The sequence below is a fragment of the Mustela nigripes genome, chromosome 2, assembly GCF_022355385.1.
Source record: "Mustela nigripes isolate SB6536 chromosome 2, MUSNIG.SB6536, whole genome shotgun sequence".
NCBI lineage: Eukaryota > Metazoa > Chordata > Mammalia > Carnivora > Mustelidae > Mustela > Mustela nigripes.
In genome coordinates, this window is record NC_081558.1 from 154,151,745 (window position 1) to 154,170,274 (window position 18,530).

General features: G+C 42.0%; 1 protein-coding gene across 1 annotated transcript in view; it reads right to left on the reverse strand.

Moving 5' to 3' along the window:
- UPK1B (uroplakin 1B) overlaps positions 1-11,267 on the reverse strand; it is a 28,143-nt gene extending 16,876 nt beyond the window's left edge. The window contains exons 1-2 of the mRNA XM_059388111.1: positions 11,114-11,267; positions 125-212 (exon numbers count right to left, since the gene is read on the reverse strand). Of these exons, the coding sequence (XP_059244094.1) occupies positions 125-193 (69 nt within the window). The 5' untranslated portion in view covers positions 194-212; positions 11,114-11,267. The remainder of the gene's footprint in view (positions 1-124; positions 213-11,113) is intronic.
- Positions 11,268-18,530: the final 7,263 nt, after the last annotated feature.

The window sequence follows — 18,530 nt, forward strand, 5'->3', positions numbered from 1 at the left end:
CCTGGAATCAAGAAAAGAGAGAGGAAGCCAGTAATTAGATCATTATTTTCTTTTAAACTCTCACTTTTGATTAATCCCAAAACTGTGATTACAGAAGGAACAGTGTTTCCTGAAAAATACTTACACCAACAATCACATTTCCAAAAATCAGCAGGCCCTGGAAGCAACGAACAGTGGAGTCATCTTTCGCCATTGTCAGGATTTGGCACAAGCTGGAGACACAGTGGAGAAGAATACAACTTAGTGGGACCAGGTGACAAGTGACGCTGGTTCCACGACATGCCTACCTCACACCATTGCAGATCAGCTTCTCGCGTTTGAAGCGTTCAAACCAAAGTCAGGCAATCATTTAGCAGGGGCGGAAATTTGGTTACTAAGTTCAGGAATTGTTGCAATTTTTTTTTTTTAACCGTAATTTTACTGAGAAGTAAAAAAAAAGGAAAGCTTGCTGGAGTTTGATTGATGACTTTCAGTTGTCCTTTAAGATGTGGAATACACAGATTGCACACATCTGTGTGATGAACCGAGGTCCTGGGCATCGGCAAGGGCAGACGTGGGAAGACTGGGCAGTGGTCCTGGCATGGCTCTTCCTGCCCTTGGTCACAGTGAACCAAAACCCAAAAGGCAAACCCATGGGCAGAGTAGGCAGATGGGGCCCATATGGACTACAGGCATCTGTTAAAAACCATTATTATCAGAATATTTTTTACCTTCAAAAATAGTTGGCAATTTAAAAAGTACCCTGCTTATTTGCCCAAAAGATAAAAAAATACAGATTTGAAGGGGCACCTGCACGCTGATATTTACAGCAGCATGTCAACAAGAACCAAACTACGGAAAGAGCCCAGATGTCCATTGACTGATGAATGGATAAGGAAGATGTGGTATGTGGTATCTAAATACATATTTATTTATACACACACACACACACACACACACACACACACACACCAGAACATTACTCACCCATCAAAGATAAAAGAAATCTTGCCATTTGCACTGATGTGGAGGGACCTAGAGGGTATTATGCTAAGTGAAATAAGTCAATCAGAGAAAGACAATTATATGGTCTCACTGATTCGTGGAATTTAAGAAACAAAACAGAGGAGCATAGAAGAAGGAAAGGGGAAATAAAACAAGACAAAAACAGATAGGGAGGCAAACCGCAAGAGACTCTTAACTATAGACAACAAAGTGAGGGTTGTTGGTGAGGGTGAGGGATGGGCTAAATGGGTGATGGGCATTAAGGGGGGGCACTTGCTGAGATGAGCACTGGGTGTGATATGTAAGTGAGGATTCACTAAATTCTGCTCCTGAAACCAATACTACACTATACGTTAACTAACTTGAATTTAAATTAAAACTTGGAAAAAAAATAAGTAAGTAAAAATAAAAAGTACCCTGTTGCACCAGGCAGGGAGTGGGAGAAGAGGGGCTGGCGTATAGCTCCTTCCATGTGCTGCTCTCCTCAGTGCTTCTCCCCCACACACTCACAGCCCAATTAGGGAGAAAAAGAAAAAAAAGGTGAGGAGCCTCATTCTGCAGGTGAGGACACTGAAGCTTTAGTTTAGGTACTTAAGATCCGTGGGGTCATGCATTCAGTACGTGGAAGAACTAGGCTGGAGACCTTGGTCTGAGGGACTCTGGAGCCCAAGCTCATCCACCAGCCCACACTGGCTCCCAGAAATTATTTACGAGGTGTAGTGCTTGGTGTGGTACTAAAAGTAAGTGGGCCTCTCTCTCCTTGAGGAGTCTTGGAAGGAACTTGAGGGTAAGTGTTTGGGTCAATTACTTTAGCTTTCGTACTTAAAATACCTTCAGAAAAGCCATCCTGATTTCTTACTGTGGTATTGATCTAAGTAACTAATTACTTCCTGCATTCATATACTAAATCTAAGGTCGCTAAGGTAGATTGCTGTAGTCTGGGATGTTGTGCTCTGGTAGGGAAGCTAAGATATTTCCTAAATAACTTTACTACCATCTATTGAGACCCTAAGTGCTGCGGCAGTTCTGAATAGGGAAGATGTAAGCCTTGCCGAATGTGTATGGTTTTGATAAGTAAACTAGAGATGTAGGGCAGTGTGGGAGGAAGGTGAGGCTCCCCGACATTCCAGGGAAAGGAAAAGTCAGGGAGCAGACACCCAGAAGAGCAAGGTGACCATGAGGTAATACCCGAGGCAGTTTGGCTAACATCCCAGTTTGTATCGGGAATCAATGGAAGGCAAGTCTTCTGCTGGACTCAGCCCTTGCTAAAGTTTTAACTTCATTGTTACATTCTAAGCATTATCAGCCTTCTACATCATCTCCACTTCTCTGTTTTCCCTTTCCCGTTTGCCTGGGCCGCTGTGGGAAATGAAAGAATTAAAATCCATGAGTGTTTTGCGCCCAGAATTAGGAGCATTGTAGGTCCTCCATCAATGTTTGCTGAGCGACTAGAAGAAATCACGCCATTGTTACAAGATCTTCCTGTGTAGTTTCCGCTTAGAAATGGCATTCGTTCTTTCCTGCAATGTTGGCAGTAACTGTCACAGGCCAGACTGAGCCGAGCCTCCGCGCCCTGAAGGGGTTAATGCACAAACTCCACCAAGGGAGATCTTTTCTCCTGTGACCAGACCGGTCACACTGTCAAGTTCCTGACTGGTATGTACAGACTTTCTCCTGACCAGCTGAGTTACCATCTAGAGACAAAAATAAATAGATGGCGAAAGGCGAAAGTTCAGACAACACAAGTATAGAGAGTAAAGGGAAAAACCCCGGAGAAGCCAAGAGCAGCACCATTTTGGCCAGTACGGATTAGGCACCCATTTGCTGGGTAACAGCTTGTTTGCGTTGATTCGTTGGGTTTAAAAGAAAGAAAGCAATCTGTTCTTTAAGGAATTTAAAGTGAGAGTGCAGCAACGCGGATTCAAGCAAAAATGGCTGTATGCGGTCGAAAAAGAGGGGAGACAGGACGAGGGGTTTAAGGAAAAGGGGAGGCAGGCCACCCAAGAGGGGCGTTATTGGTCCAGAAAGGAGCTGAAGGGGTTCTGAACATGGAATGTGGTCCTGGTGTCTCATTGAGCCTCCTAACACACTTCTCCAAAGACGACCAACCTCACTGAGCTTTATAAAGGGGAAGGAGACAAAGGAGTACCCTGTGGGAGGGCTGTCGGTCAGGACCGGGGACCGTGCAGTCAAGTGTGGGAGGAAAGGAGGAGTAGATGAGGGGTTGCTTTGAGCAAAAGGAAGAATGAAGGGAGGAAATCTAGCCGGGCGTGCGGTGCGAAGTGCTGGGGTGGCCGCCTGACGGCGGGCTGACTGAAGGAAGGGCAGGGATACCGTGATGGGCATGACCTGCTCTAGTCACTGACAGCTAGAATTTTCTCCTTTTGCCCCGTGCATTCTCCTCTCCTTCAGTCTTCAGAGGATCAGTGGCACATGATAACTTAGGAATTCACTCCCGTCTTCCCAAATAACGAAATGATGTTGAAAGCTGTCATTTGATGAGCGCTTATGACCCCTTCAGCTCGTGTTAGGCGTTTCTGTTCATCTCTCAACAGATCCAAGAGATTGTTTTTGTTGTTGTTGTTTTGCCGAAATCTGTACTGGTTTCCTACAGCTGTTGTAACAAGTTACCACAAACGTAGTGGCTTAAAACAACACAAATGTAACATCTGAAGTGGAGGTCAGAGTGTGAGGGAGTCTCACTGGGTTAAAATCAAGCTGTCAGCAGAGCCATCCTCCTGGAACATCTAGGGGAGAATCCGTTTTCTTGCCATTTCGCAGATGAAGAAAGGGAGGCTTGAGAGAATGCTTACTTTGCCTAAGGGCACATTGCCAGATAATGCAAAAGCTCAGATTAAGGGGCACCTGGGTGGCTCAGTCAGTTAAGCCTCTGTGTCTGGCTCAGGTCATGATACCAGGGTCCCAGGATGGAGCCCCATGTTGGGCTCCCTGCTCAGTGGGGAGTTGTGCATCTCCCTCTCCCTTTGCTGCCTCTCCCCACTCACGTGCACCCACCCTCTCTCTAGCTATCCCTCTCTATATCTCTCTCAAATAAATAAATAAATAAATAAATAAATAAATAAATAACTAGATAATCAATCTTAGCTGAGATTCAAACCCAGGTCTGCCGGGCTTCGGATCATTTCCTTACACACTGCACAGTGTGTAAAGACCTGTCATAGTGCTCATCTAAAAAGCAACACCTGACTCATTTCCTTACCAACACTCAAGCAGAGAGAATAGGTCCGTTTTGCTGCTTGGATGATCTGCCTTTGCCAAGGTCAGAATCACTGGGCCTCTCTTCACTCACTTCTCCAGGTTCTTGTCTCCTAGGGTCCTTGGCACTGCATTTGTATGTCTCCATTTTCCCCAAATCCAATTCTGCACTCTCATGTTTTCCCAGAAAATTTGTTTAGATGTACCCCAAACCTGCATTTCTCTCACCCACTCCTAGGGTCTGAAATTCTTGGAAGGAAAAGGTGCACATGTGCAGGTTAATGTGGGAGTAGACATTTCTTAGCCTCTCCTTGGTCACCTGTATTTTATTCTAGGTCAGTGTCTGGGGGACCTAAAATATGTCTTGCATCTGCCAAATAGTCACAAATGTCAGGAGAGATGGTGGTTAGGAAACTGAGTGTAGGCTTCTCGTGGCTCATGCTGTGGCCTGGTGGCTGTGGTCTGTGAGGGCCCTGGACTTGGGATCAGAATGCCACGCTTCCAACCCCACTCTTGCGCAGCCTTTCTGTATACCCCTGGGCAGTGCCACTCACTGTCTACTTCCTCATTTATAAAATGGGTAAAACACAATGTGTTTGACAGGGTCTTTGTGATCACTGAGATAAAAGATGGGGGGAAGGGTTGGCAAACACTCTTTGTTTATAAACCCAAGAAATTATGGTTAATAACCAGGGGCATATTTAGGTAGGGCAGGAAATTGGGCTATGGCTTTGCTTTATGTACCAGTGACACAAGGACCTAGCCAGGAGGTAACATCTTCCAGGTAGAGGGGAAGCAGCCCCTCTACCTTCCCTCTGTCCTCTGCATAGGGTGTGCTCTGCTGTAGGGATCTACAGGCTTTACCCATGTGTGTTTCTTCTTATTTTCCATGGAAGGATTAATGGGGTGGGGTGGGGAATCATCTCTTGGGGACAAGAAAAAAGCTCCCCAGTTGTGCTTGGGGTGTGGCCGGAGTCAGGTACCAAGCAGCATGTCTGTATGGGAGGGAACCTCTCCGCATTCCATCCACATTCTTGAACAGTTAACACCCAGACCCTGGGCTCCATCCCTGGGCCTTTGACTAGCTCTAGTGCCTCTGCTCCGGGCTGTGAGGTGATGTCCACCTGACACCCAAGATTCTCTGCGGTGCATGGGCACATGCTCCTGGTATCAATGTACAAAGGGTTCCCTGCACCTTAGTGCAAGAGTCTCGAAGCAGGAGGAGATGCTGGGACCCTGTTTCATTCATTTTTCTAGGTCCAAGGTGGCACAGTGATTGACACATAGTAGGCACTCAGTAAATAATTTTGCTAAACCAAAGGCCAACGAAGTAGATTTTAGAATGTGTATTAGAATGAATGAATGAATGAATATATGAGTGACTTGTTTGCCGAGATCTCTATTGCAGAACAGGTTAGAAAGTACAGTGAAGTGGGAAGAGCAGGGGCTTTGGACAGACCTGGGTTTGAATCTCTGCTCTGCTACTAGGCAGTTTTTGTTTCTTAAAGATTTTATTTGTCTGTCAGAGAGAGAGAGAGAGAGAGAGCGCAAGCACACAAGCAGGGAAGATAAGACTCCCTACTGAGCAAGGAGCCCAATGTGAGACTTGATCCCTGGATGCTGGGATCATGACCTGAGCTGAAGGCAGATATTGAACCCACTGAGCCACCCAAGCATTCCTGCTGCTTAGCAGTTTTGTGAGCTCAGGTAGTTTCTTAATCTTGTTGAGCTTCATCTCTAAATGGGTATCCCAATAACTAACTCAAAAGTTTATTGTGAAAATTCAGTGAGAATATATGTGAACACTGCACAGTATTAGTTACCCAACCAATATTCATTTTCCTTACCTTTGCCTCAATTTCTTGAAGTAGATAGACTAAGCCAACAGACTTGAATGGGGAAAACACCTAAAACTGGTGATTCAATTTTGTTTTAAAACACAGAGCCACATTTCAAAAGACATGTGATTTTAATATGAGATGCTAATATATAAAAGCAGATCAAAATTTGGCTGAAGCAAGAGTGGAGAGCTTTCCCTCATCAACTCTGAATTCCTGAGCCTCATGGTAAGCCATAGAGTGGCTACCAACCAAACTTCTAGAACTAACAGAAACGAAAGATGTGGGAAAAGTACTGAGCTATAAGGTAGTTTCCAGGGAGTTAGGAGATACTCAAGAGTGAAGTTGGAAAACTGTGCTCAAAATGTGAACAATGATATTACATCGTTTCTGTGTCCAAATGACCTGTGTGGAACACTTCTAGGAAAGTTTCCTGGAAAACAGGCGACTTCCTTAATAGAAAGCTGGAGGAGCATCTGGGAAGGGGTTCTTGGCATACTTGGAGCAGAAGCAACGTGACTTCTAGGAAAGAAAGCTATCAGGCCTGGCTCATCCTTCCGAGTTCTTTGAAGGTTCTGGATGCCTGTGCACCAGGGCAGACTAATGAATTTATTTAAGTTAAAAGAAAAGTTTTTGGTGTTTTTTTGTTTCTTTTTTAAAAGGTTTTATTTATTTTCCAGAGAGAGAGAGAGAGAGAGCAAGTGAGTGTACACAAGCAGGCGGAGAGGCAGGCAGAGGCAGTGAGAGAAGGAGGCTCCCTGCCAAGCAAGGGGCCCCATGCCACGCGGGACTCGATCCCATGACCCTGGGATCATGACCTGAGCTGAAGGCAGCGGCTTAACCCACTGAGCCACCCAGGTGCCCTAAAAGAAAAGTTTTGACAAATTTTCACACCAATGGCTGTAGAGAGAGAGAGAGAGAGAGATTACAAATATATTGCCCTTACCAGAGAGGACAGGCCCAGAGAGCGAACAAAAAGAGAAACAGATGACACCAGTCTACCTACAGAATATAAACCAGGGTGTTCTCTAAGGCCTTGACTGGGATACAGTGCCCAGCTGTTTGGTAAAATACCAGTCTAGACACAGCTGTGAATATATTTTAACAGAGGTGATTGACATCTAAATCGATAGGCTTTGAGGAAAACCGATTACTCCCACAACATGGATGGGCCTCTTCCAGTGAGTTGAGGGCTTTAAGAGCAAAGACTGATTTCTGGAGGAAGAAGGAGTTCTGCTCCCAAACTGCAAAACAGAAAGCTCGTCTGCAGATTTCAGACTCAAGATTGTGGCATCAACTACTTTCCTGAATTTGCAGCAGCCCTACAGATTTCGGGCTTGTGAGCCCCGGCAACCACGTGAGCCATTTCCTTAAAACAATTGTGTCTTCGTTTGGCTGAAGATGTAGAGGCTTTGTAGTCAGTCCTCTCATTGTGCAAATGAGGAAACTGAGGCTCCTGGAGGGGAAGTGGCTTGTTCAAGATCACGGATGTGTTGTTTGCAGATCTATTTTCAGATCAAGTCCTGATCTCCTGACTCTTAAAAGACTTTTATTGAGTTTGTCACTAATCATTCTTCCTTTTTTAGGTAGACACCACCTCCCTTTATGTTTCTTTAAAGTTGAGAGACAGTCCCATGCCCTACCCTGCTCTTTTCTCTTACAGATTAAGCCATGAAGGGAGCCATATAAACAAAGCTGGCAAGGAGAGAGCCTCCTGTCTTTGCCCTCCATTCAGTCTTCCTCCCTCTGTTCCCTATTTTCTGAAATCCACAAGAGAATCATTCCTTTGCTCCTGATTGGAATGTACATCCACATAAAAGAGGCACGGTGAGTCTTACGAGTCCTCAATGTCAATGCCTCATTGTGGATGATTTTATCAAAACCCTTCCTTACACTTCCAAAGGGAGAGGAAAGACACGTGAGGGAGAAAGAGACTCAAGGAGTGTAGAGTCTCAGTGGACTAACCTAACTCATGATCTGGGGTGTTGGGTCTGTTTTTTGTGGGTAGAGACTGAGTCCTGACAATATGATGTGCTTTCCCTCCTACCTTCCCTTGTAGCCTCCAGAATGTATCGTCTCTCTCAAATATGGAGTCTATGGAAACTTTCCCATGTTATTCCAAAGTAGCACTTCCCACAGAGGTATTAGGTTTCTTTTTTTTTTAACTTGGCAGGGATAGCAAAAAAGCAAATGGGATGAAGAGAATTTTAAAAGGTGGGATTGGTAGAGGACAGAGAGCCAAGTAGCGGCTGTCCACTTCAAGAATGTTATCACCCCTGACTGAAAGTATGCGGCTTGCCTCAAAATGTTTTCCACATTCAAGAATAGCCTCTGTGAGCCCCACCCTGTGGAAAACTGCCCAATGGCCTGGCACCATGATGATATATTAAATTGCTCAACATCCCAGAAGCGCCTTTGCTCTAAGGAATGCAAATGTTTGAAAAGGCTAGAGTTTTATTTTTTTTTTTCTTGTGCCCTCTTTCAGTTTGTTTTCTTATAAAAATTACTCATATCCATAATGTTGATGTTTCCAGACACATTGAATAAGTCTAAAAACCATTGCTCACTAAACAAACTACTTTCAAAGCAGAAGAAAAAGAAGTGAGACTCTCCCACCAAGCATGAGATCATTTTTTCAAGTTCATTACCTCTTTTCCTCACTCAAGTTTGTTGGACCAGAGAACACGCAAACCACACCTTAACCTCTAGCTCACTCTAGAGAAATTTGGATTAACAAAAGAAAAAAAAAATAGAGAAATAGGAGAGGAAGAAATAAGAAACAGGCTGTGCTGTTGCCTCACCCCCGATCTTGAAACCCAGGACAAGAGTCGACAGTTGTATGACTTAGAGGGGAGAAGAAAGATGGGTGTGGGGATTTTAGATCAGAACAATTGCTGGTCTGCTTAAGTTTAGGGTAGGATGAGTCCCTGGGAATGATGAAAAAAGGTGCTCATTTCCATGGCCATGACACCTAGGGCTCACAACATCCATTGGTTTTTCTTCCATTAAAGCTTTAAACCTGTTCTCACTAATATGGTAACTGGAAGCCCCATGTCGCTATTTTCATTCAAACTAGCTCAATTAAATAAAATTGAAATTCAATTCTTTAGTTGCACTAGCCCCATTTTAAGTGCTCAACAGCCACATGTAGTTACTGACTGTCTTATAGACTTTCCATCATCACAGAGTTCTATTGGAGAGCACTCCTCTAGACTCCTGATGCTTGTCACGTTCACCTTAGAGTTATTCAGTCACCTGAAGTCCGGACTAAGATGGAAGCAATGGCTCAGGCATTCTCAGCCAAGTGAGGACCCTAAGTATGGGCCATGCCAGCAGGAGCCAAACCCCAGGGCAAGAATGCTATGGAGACTCCTGGGAGGTAAGATTAGAGCACCTCTTCATGAATTTGGCCTTTGCCCCAGTTAGGGAATATCAGGGGTGTGGGCAGCCTGCATGAGCTTATCAGTGTTTGCTCTTAGCAAGAATGCAAAGCAGGAGAGGTCAAAAAGAAATTCTGAGATTTCATTTGTTTTTCTTAACTAAATGGTGTATAAATGCCCCTTTGGATTTACAAGTCTTTATTCTTCCCAGGTAATTTAAAAAAAAAAAAAGTAAGTGAGTTGATTTTTTAAGTCTATTGTAACTGAAAGGAAAAAAGTCTGTTGCAGCAGAAAGCAAAATGAGAAGTTTCTCCTTGTTGAGAAGACTAATCAAAAGGAAAACCATTTCTTTACAAGATTTGAAAACTATTTAAATATATAAAAATACATATATATATATATATGTATATGTATATATCAAGAAACAGTCAACTGGGGCACCTGGGTGGCTCAGTGTGTTAGAGCCTCTGCCTTCGGCTCAGGTCATGATCCCAGGGTCCTGGGATCAAGCCCCGCATCGGGCTCGCTGCTCAGCGGGGAGCCTGCTTCTTCCTCTCTCTCTGCCTGCTTCTCTGCCTGCTTGTGATCTGTCTGTCAAATAAATAAATAAAATCTTAAAAAAAAGTCAATTTTGTCTTTAATTTAAAAAGACATTGAAATTAATGAAATTCAAAATGTGTTCAAAATCTTTGAAACTAATTACAAGTGGGGTTTTAAACTTACATAAAATAATACTAGCATTATTTGAAATTTAATTCATATTACATGTAGAAATGTTGTTAGAACAAAAAATATATTTAGGACCTGTGGATCCTGTAGATCAACTAATTGGTGAAGAGTAAAAATAAATTGTGTAAAAATAACATTGCATAGATAAAGCTAATTTGTTGACTTATTTCAACTGACACATTTGCTAAACAGAACTGTTTGCAGAGAAGAAACATGACTAAATTGCCTTACAAATCCCATTATGAGTAGACAGGATCAAATGATTTCTGACAAGACTACCAGGAGGTTTCTCCCTAATACATTATTAAGAAAGAACATTGCCCATTTCCTTAGATTTTCTTTCTTTCTTTCTTTAATATTTATTTATTTATTTGACAGAAAGAGAGAGAGAGAGAGAGATCACAAGTAGGCAGAGAGGCAGGCAGAGAGAGATGGAGAAGCAGACTCCCTGCCCAGCAGAGAGCCCAATGCGGGGCTCGATCTCAGGGCCCTGAGATCATCACCTGAGCCAAAAGCAGAGGCTTTAACCCACTGAGCCCCTCAGATGCTCCTCCTTAAATTTTCTTTTTGGTTCTCTAACTTTACCAGGAAATCGGGGTCCACAGGGGTCTGTCTGAAATTTTAATCAGGAGATAAAAATTTTCCCAGGATGCTTGGATTTGTCTTGGTCTTTCTGTCAGGAAATTGGAGGTTGAAATCAGGGTAGGTGAATAATACTCCCAGAATTTTAACCTCAGTTCTGAGAACAGGACAATATCAAATGATTTAAGAAAGCAATTTGTACCATTTAAAGTAAAAGGGAACAAAGGTGTTACAGTAGTCTTATTATAAAAAAGGACAGATCTATTCATGAGGAAATTATCGTCTTCCCCTTGCCCTTTCAGACCCCAGCTCGCCTCCCAGGAAGGCAACCCACCCATTGAGAGTGCAGTTGGCTTCCCGGCAGAGTGAGATCAGTCTACTCACCTTGCCCTCTCTTCCTTCTCCTCCTTCTTGTGCTGTGCCGGCCCTCCTCTGCAAGCTGTTCTGGCCTGACGTGCTTTTCTACCCAGCACCAATTCTTTGAGCCTCCTGGACCAGGAGCAGTGGTCTGTGATTGGGAGGAGGCATCTCCCATGGGCTGAGCCTGATGCTGTCTGAGCTTGCCTCCCCGAGGCCGGAAGTAACAGGAAGTTTTTGGACCGTAGATTTCTGCTGCTTTGGAATGTACGATTCTGACAGATGGAAACCCTTGACAGGGCTTAGCTCATCACTCCTCTGGATTTCTCCTAGTTCTGGGCTTTTCTGGAACACATACTACTCAGGGCTTTTGTTTTTGTTTTGATTTAATTTTTTTTTAAATATTTGATTCTTATTTCTGTTTTTGTGCCTTCAAAGGCACAAAACCTGACCACTCATAGTCATGCTGGTGCATGTCCATGATCTGTCCAAGGCCATGTCTGGTTTCAGTTTTTATAACCTGCATTTTTTACCTTTAGGGGGAGAGTGATTGCCCGATTAGTCTAAAGACTAATAAGACTAATGTTGCCCCTTTCCTCCCCTCCCACTTCTCCCTCCCTTCCTCTTCCCTCCCCTCCCTCCTCTCTCCTCTCCCTCCCCTCCCCTCCTCTTCCCTTCCCCTGGAGCCACTGAGTGTCATACCCAGCACCAAGAACATTTCTGTTGACATCTGCATAACATATCATGATTCGGGCATACAGTAGTTATTTAGCCTGCAGTTAAGGATGCGTGATGGCAGTAATGTTAGAATTCGTTGAGTGCTTTCATCAGTAGACTCCATTGTTCTCCTGGGTCTGGGTCATCTCTATAAGTTAGGTTCTTCAGGAAGCAGACTTTGAGACCAAGTTTGTGTGCAATATATTTATTAGGGAATGCCCTTGCGATTAACGCCTTTGGAAGGAGAGGGAAGAAATAGGATTGAGCAGACAGAGAAGACAAACTGCCACGCAGGTGGGAAGTCTGAGGCACCCCCCTCCCTCCATCCAGAAAGCTCCAGAAGAAGATGGCCTGCCCAAGTTGTTCTGCATTGGGCCTCTCTGTGACCAGTCTTAGGTATAGGTGCCCTGGGAAGGTGGCTTTCAGTAGCTGAGACTATCCCTGAAGGGAGCTGGCAGTGGAGGCTGGGCTTGCCAGTACTCCCAGCAGCTGGGCAGCACACTCCCCGTTGCTGAGGGGGCCCTGCACGGGGCATCTGTGTGTCCCCTCACGGCCTTATTCCTCCTCAGCTCTCTAGGGCCTGGTTAGATAGGGCACAATCATTCACACAGTGCAATTCTATGCAACTGTGAAAAATGATGCCATAGAAAAAATTTAATGATGTGGAAATAATGTTCGCTCATTTATTCAACAAATATATATTGAGAACTCATGATGTGCCAAGCACTCTTCTAAGGGCTAACAATAAAAAGAATAGGTTGTAAATAGTTTGTACAATTTGATGTATGCATATGTGTGTATGTAATATACACACAATCATATATATATATATATATATATGAATTTAAAAATTAGAAAGAATGTAAAGTAAATATCAACAGGATTATATCTGGGTGATGTGATCTGCATGGCTTTTCTTTTCTTTTCTTTTCATAGTTTCTATGCCTACAAAGGATCTCTATTACCATTACAGAGAGAGAAACATGTAAATTATTAAAAGTGTGCTCTTTTAGAAGTCTTTGTGATAAAGAAGCAAGGAAGCAAACAAGAGGATATGTTTCCGTTCATATCCTAGGCATTTTATGTTCTATTACTAGGATTATGTGGGGAGAGAATAAACATGAATCTTCTCAAAATAGATAATGTGTACATAAAAGCCCGTAACAAAAAAACAAAAGACTAGCTAGGAAAAGGAAGATTACTTTTCAGACAGTAATTGCCACTCATCCACCATCAGTGCCTCTCAGGCGTCTGGAGGTAAAGAAGAGTATGTCTGTCCCTGTCCACCTGCTGTCCCATGGTGCCATCACCCTCCAGTGCTTTTTCCTTTTCTGTGGTCATTCCAAGGCAAGTTAACAAACTTGGTGGCTGGATGTCTCCTGAGCTACACAATGTTGGTCCTCTACACTCGCTCAAGCTTTCCAACCACCATGGGGCTTCTCTCTTTCTTCGCTGGGACAGGGGACCACTGGACTAGTAAACTTCAGACTCACTCCTCTCCCTAAACAGACCGCTCACTTTGTTTGGGGGGAAGGAGGAAGTTGCGGTGTCAGCTGGGTGGGAGAGCAGTGGCCCCTCAGGAAGTTCTGAGTTAGGAATGTGAGTTACTTAAAGACTTTTGCTCCACTGGTCAGTTTCATGGGAAAAGTTTTCTCAAACATGATTTTGTCTGCCATATTTTCAGTTCTTCTAAAAGTCCCAGGCACTATAAGACTTACCCTTCACAGTGGCCCTGTGAAATATATACTATTATGACCCCCCATTTTATAGATGAGGGCAGGGGGGTTTGAGGTAGCTAACTTGCCCAGGATTCCAGAGCTATGGAGGGGTGAAGACTCCTCTTGGTCTGTCTTCTTAGTCTGCACTCTTAAAGACTAGGCTATACTGTTTGAGTGTAGTTAGACAATTGGTGTAACTTTGAAAAGGACATTAAAAATCTTAAGTTATTAATGTGATCTTTTCCCTATTAACTAGTTAATGAGGTGAATAGAGAGTAGAATATTGTTTGTGGGATATGTGAGAAGATATTGCCTATAAAACTGGCTCACAAGTAAGTCTGCCAGAGCACACCAGCTCCTTGGGGAGTGGAGGTCACGAATCAGAGCATTGGAAATAACTGAGCCAAACCTGCAGACTATGTGCGCAAAGTGCCTAGATCCGCCAATTCTCTAGTGCCTCTGAACACTGCTTTTTCTCTACCACGTCTTGACTCTCTCTGCAAATTTTACTGAAATATACGAATTCAGGCTCTTTGGCCTTTAATGGGTCCTCTCTCTGACTCAGCCCTCCTCTTGCTCAACTGACATGCCCATATTCTCGTCAACTCCTGTAGATGATAAATGCTTAACTCAGTTCATATTTTAGACTATGGCCACCACAAGACAACTTTTTAACCCACTGAGCCACTCAGGTGCCCTCACAAGACAACTTCTTAAAGCAAACCTAGCCCTCTCCCAGGAAAGGGACATCCTATTATTAATAGACTCTTATAATTGGACAGGACATTAGCTCATTTCAATAACCAGTTATGGTTATTATATGGAATGATGACACGGAATAACTATATTCCAATAAAATAACCAGTTAGCCCAATTTTTCACCCAATGAAGAAATGCCTCTGTAACATCTCTGATAGCCAGTACTAAGGGGCAAGTCTATGAAGCCTGTTGTGTTTACTGCAGAAATTTTGTTCAGGATGTTGTACCCAATTACCCATGTTGGGTGTAAGAGGTCTAAATATTCCCTTTGGTCTCAGCATCTGGGATGATTGCATTTTTCCTAATCAACTAGTTTGTTTTATAACTATTTTTAAAACATTTTAAGCTACTGAACACTGTAAATCTTCAATCAAATTCAATCTCACCCCCACTCTTACCATTTTTCAATTGAAGCTGCTTGTCAAGTTACAAACAACCTCTGTTTGGCTCATTCCAGTACACACTTCTTTGTCTTCCTTTGATCTGGTCACTTAGCTACAACTAGAATAGCTGATGACTCCATTCTTCTCATACTACTCTCCTCTTCTGGCTTCCATGATACCGCATTTTTCCAGGCTTCCCCTAGTTCTCTGCTTGCTCCTTCCCAGTCCCCACTGTTGTCTCCTCTTGGGTCTCACCAGTTGCATTAGAAAACTCAAGAGCTGGATCCAGCTCTGGATTCTGAATCTGGCTCTGAAACCACCATCAGGGCTCAGCCCCTTCCTCCTTGCCTTTCACACATTCCCACTCCTTCATGGTTAGAAAGTTCAACAGTGAAAAAGAGCCACATTGTTTAGATTCAAGGAAAATAGTAAGAACTCCAGGTCTTTGTCTTCTTACAAGTATAAGTGTGTTTCTCTGCTTTTCTCCTGAAGAAGTTTCTCCTGAAATTTCTTTTTCTTTCCTTAGCCCCCAGCTCTTGAAGAGCAGTGAATTAGGTTGTGGCCTCTCTTAATTTGATTAAGTAAGTATATATACTTCTGATTTTGTAAAGTTTTTATTTTATTAGATATCGGGGGCAGAAAATTCTGTGATGCAGTGTAAAGCTATACTTCTAATCAGAAGTGTCCTGAGGACGTTTAAGAACATAAATCAGCCTTTGTGATTCCCTTCCTAAAAAACATTTCAGTGGCTTCCTTTTGTGCTCAAGAGTAGGATCCAAGCCCCTCGCCGTGGCTTATTAGTTGCTCATGTATTCACCCACTTCACTGAGCACAACTCTCATCCTGTGTGTGCTCCAAACACATGGCTTGCACACTTGCCATTCTGGTGAGTGGAAATCCGTTTCCCACGGTGGTGCTGGGCTGCCTCCTTGTCCTTCCTAAAGGCCTTTCTGAGAGTGGCCTGCCCTCTCCACTCCAGTTATTCTTGCTCATGTAAACATGGTTTATTTCCTTCATAAAAATAATCAGGCTGGTATTACCTTGTTTATTTACTTGTTGCTTTTCTTCCTCTGCCTTCGCTGCCTCACTGAAACTAGAAGAGTTTAAAATGAATGAATGAGTTTCTGATTTGGAAGGTTTAGGGTGAATTAGATTTATTTGTCCTGGTGGAAAAACCTCCCCAAAACAACAACAACAAAAAAACCCAAATCAAAAAACCCTCACAACCATTGCATTAAATAATGCTTGAGGGCCAAAGGGCCAGTTTTATGAAGGAATCTGTATTTCTTTATGTATTGCTCTAAATTATTCTCAACCTTTAAAATATTCATTATTCTACTCTGATAAAAAAATGAATGTATGTGCATTGCAGAAAATAAAAATCACTTTACTCCCTTATCTAGCGATAAACACAATATAGATTTTGGTGTAGCATCATTCATTCAGGAACTATTTGAGATACTATTATGTGTCAGGTACAGTTCCAGCAGGCATTAAACAGAAGGAATCCCTGCTCTTATGGCACTTTTGATCTTTCTTATTTGAATTCCCCCCACATAATTGGGATCATAACTTATTTAAAGTCATCTAAACCAGTTATTTTCACTTATAATATGATACAGACATTTCCCTATGGGATTATTCTACAATATAATCTTAATGGATATATTATATCCTGCCATATGAATATGTTATTATGTATTTAACTGAATCCCAAAGGTTGAAAATTCAGATTTACAATTTTTCATTATTATAAAATAATGTTGTAAATTTTCTTATACATACATTTTTAAACACATTTCATTATTTTCCTTGGTGTAAATTCCTAGAATTAGAGCTTCTGACTAAAAAGCATGTTTGTTTTAAAGTGTTTAGAATCATGTGATCCAACTGATTTCCAGAAAGTTTGTAAAATATACAAACATTCCACAACAGTATGATAAAGGGCCCATTTACCTCCACTTTAAGCCAGGTTAGTCACCATCTTTAAAAAGTTTTTTGTCTAAAATAATATTTAATTGGTATCTAATTTTTTTAAATTTATATTTCTTTGGCTATTTACATGTTTTCATCCATAACTGTCCCTTCATTCTTGGCCTTCTTTTTTGATTGGGAGTATTTATGGTTTTAAAAATTGATTTGTGGGAACTTGTCATATAGTTAGGATATTGACCTGCCATGTTTACCACAATTATTATTCTTGATTAGTCATTTACATTTTTGGTAACTTTCTTTCATACTTTTAGAATATTTCATGTCACTTACATAAATATTTTCCTTAATGATTTTCACCTTTGGCATTATGCTTAAAAAGGGCTTTCCAACTCAAGATTTTGTATTTCCCGATTCTTTTATTTCTTTCAGTCTGTCTTTTCCTACTTATCTCTTTAGAATATATGTACAGTTGTGTACATGTATGGATGCTATGTGGTATGGAGTAGATCCAACTATACCATCCAAATAATTAAACAGTAAGTCCAGCAACATTAATCAGGTGCATAGAATCTTATTGCATAGATGTGTCATAATTTATTTGATCCATCTGGGGTTGGACATTTTTGAAGTTGGAAAATTATGCCCACTTTTTTTCTCAGTATAAAAATTAGGCACAGATCTTCCTTATAAATTCTCCAGGTTCAGTATCTTATCTGGATGTGTCATTTGACTCTATGAGTGATTTCATTTTGGAGCAGTTTTGGTGATGACATGATGTGGCTGTGGGGGTAGGTGACTAAAACGGAGTGTAAAGGTCACGAGAAAGGAGGAGTCCTTTGTTACTCATAGCTCACTCCTTTCTCCCATGTCTGCCCACACTGCGTTTGGCTCTGAGGCTCTGCCTGGAAAAACGTTTCTCTCCTCTGCGGGCTTTGAGGTGGAACTTCGGCCCTGCTCTGTCCCATCTGCTTTCTGTTTTCAGAAATCACAAAAATCTCTGGTTTCTGTCTCTTCTGCTTTGAGTATCAAGATGGATTTACTTCTTTTCGTAAATCTTTACTGTAATTTTAATGGATTTTGAAAATAACTGCTCCTTCTTTTTTAAGCAAAACTACAACACAGAATTAGACAACTTAATTCTGCCTACAGACTCCTCTCTGTTGATAACAACAGGCCACTCTACCACTCTCTCTGATGTTAGGGTATTGCAAATTCTGCCAATGCTGCAAGAAAAAAATGGCCCTTGGAGAGCCTAATAAGGCACTGGAACACTAGTATTGTTTGCCACACATGAAAAAAAAAAAACAACAACCCCACAATTCTGAGTTTTAGCCTTCCATTATTCCCAAACAACTGACATGAAGATTCAAGCATAGATACACAGATCCCTGGAACCACACTTGGCCACATCTCTGTCAACAAAAATATATCCAGATACATGAGCACAAAAACATAACAGACATAATTGCACTTACATACTTACTTATATATATTTCACACTGATTACATAAGAAAAAGAAGAAGGCAAGTGGAGGAGATTGGGTAAGTAAAACAGTAAGTCAAGAAATAATAGGATTTATTTTGGGGAAATCATTTCATAGTATACACATATATCTGTAATAATTACATTGTGCACCTTACACAATGTTGTATGTTAATTATAGCTCAATAAAGCTAGACACACACATGTACACGTACATATAAATAAGAAGAGGCTAATTAAAAAAAAATAAAGCGTATGGAAGAGACTGAAGAGTAAAACAAGGGAATTTGTAAAGAGTGGAGGAGATAGGTAATTCTCCTGGAGGGCTCAGATATTCCTGTTCCTAATGATTCTGAGTTTCTCCTTTACCCTCCTCTGTCATAAACTAGACTTAAAAATATTAACGTCCACATTTATTCTTTTTTAAATAACAGGTTTGTTGATATGTA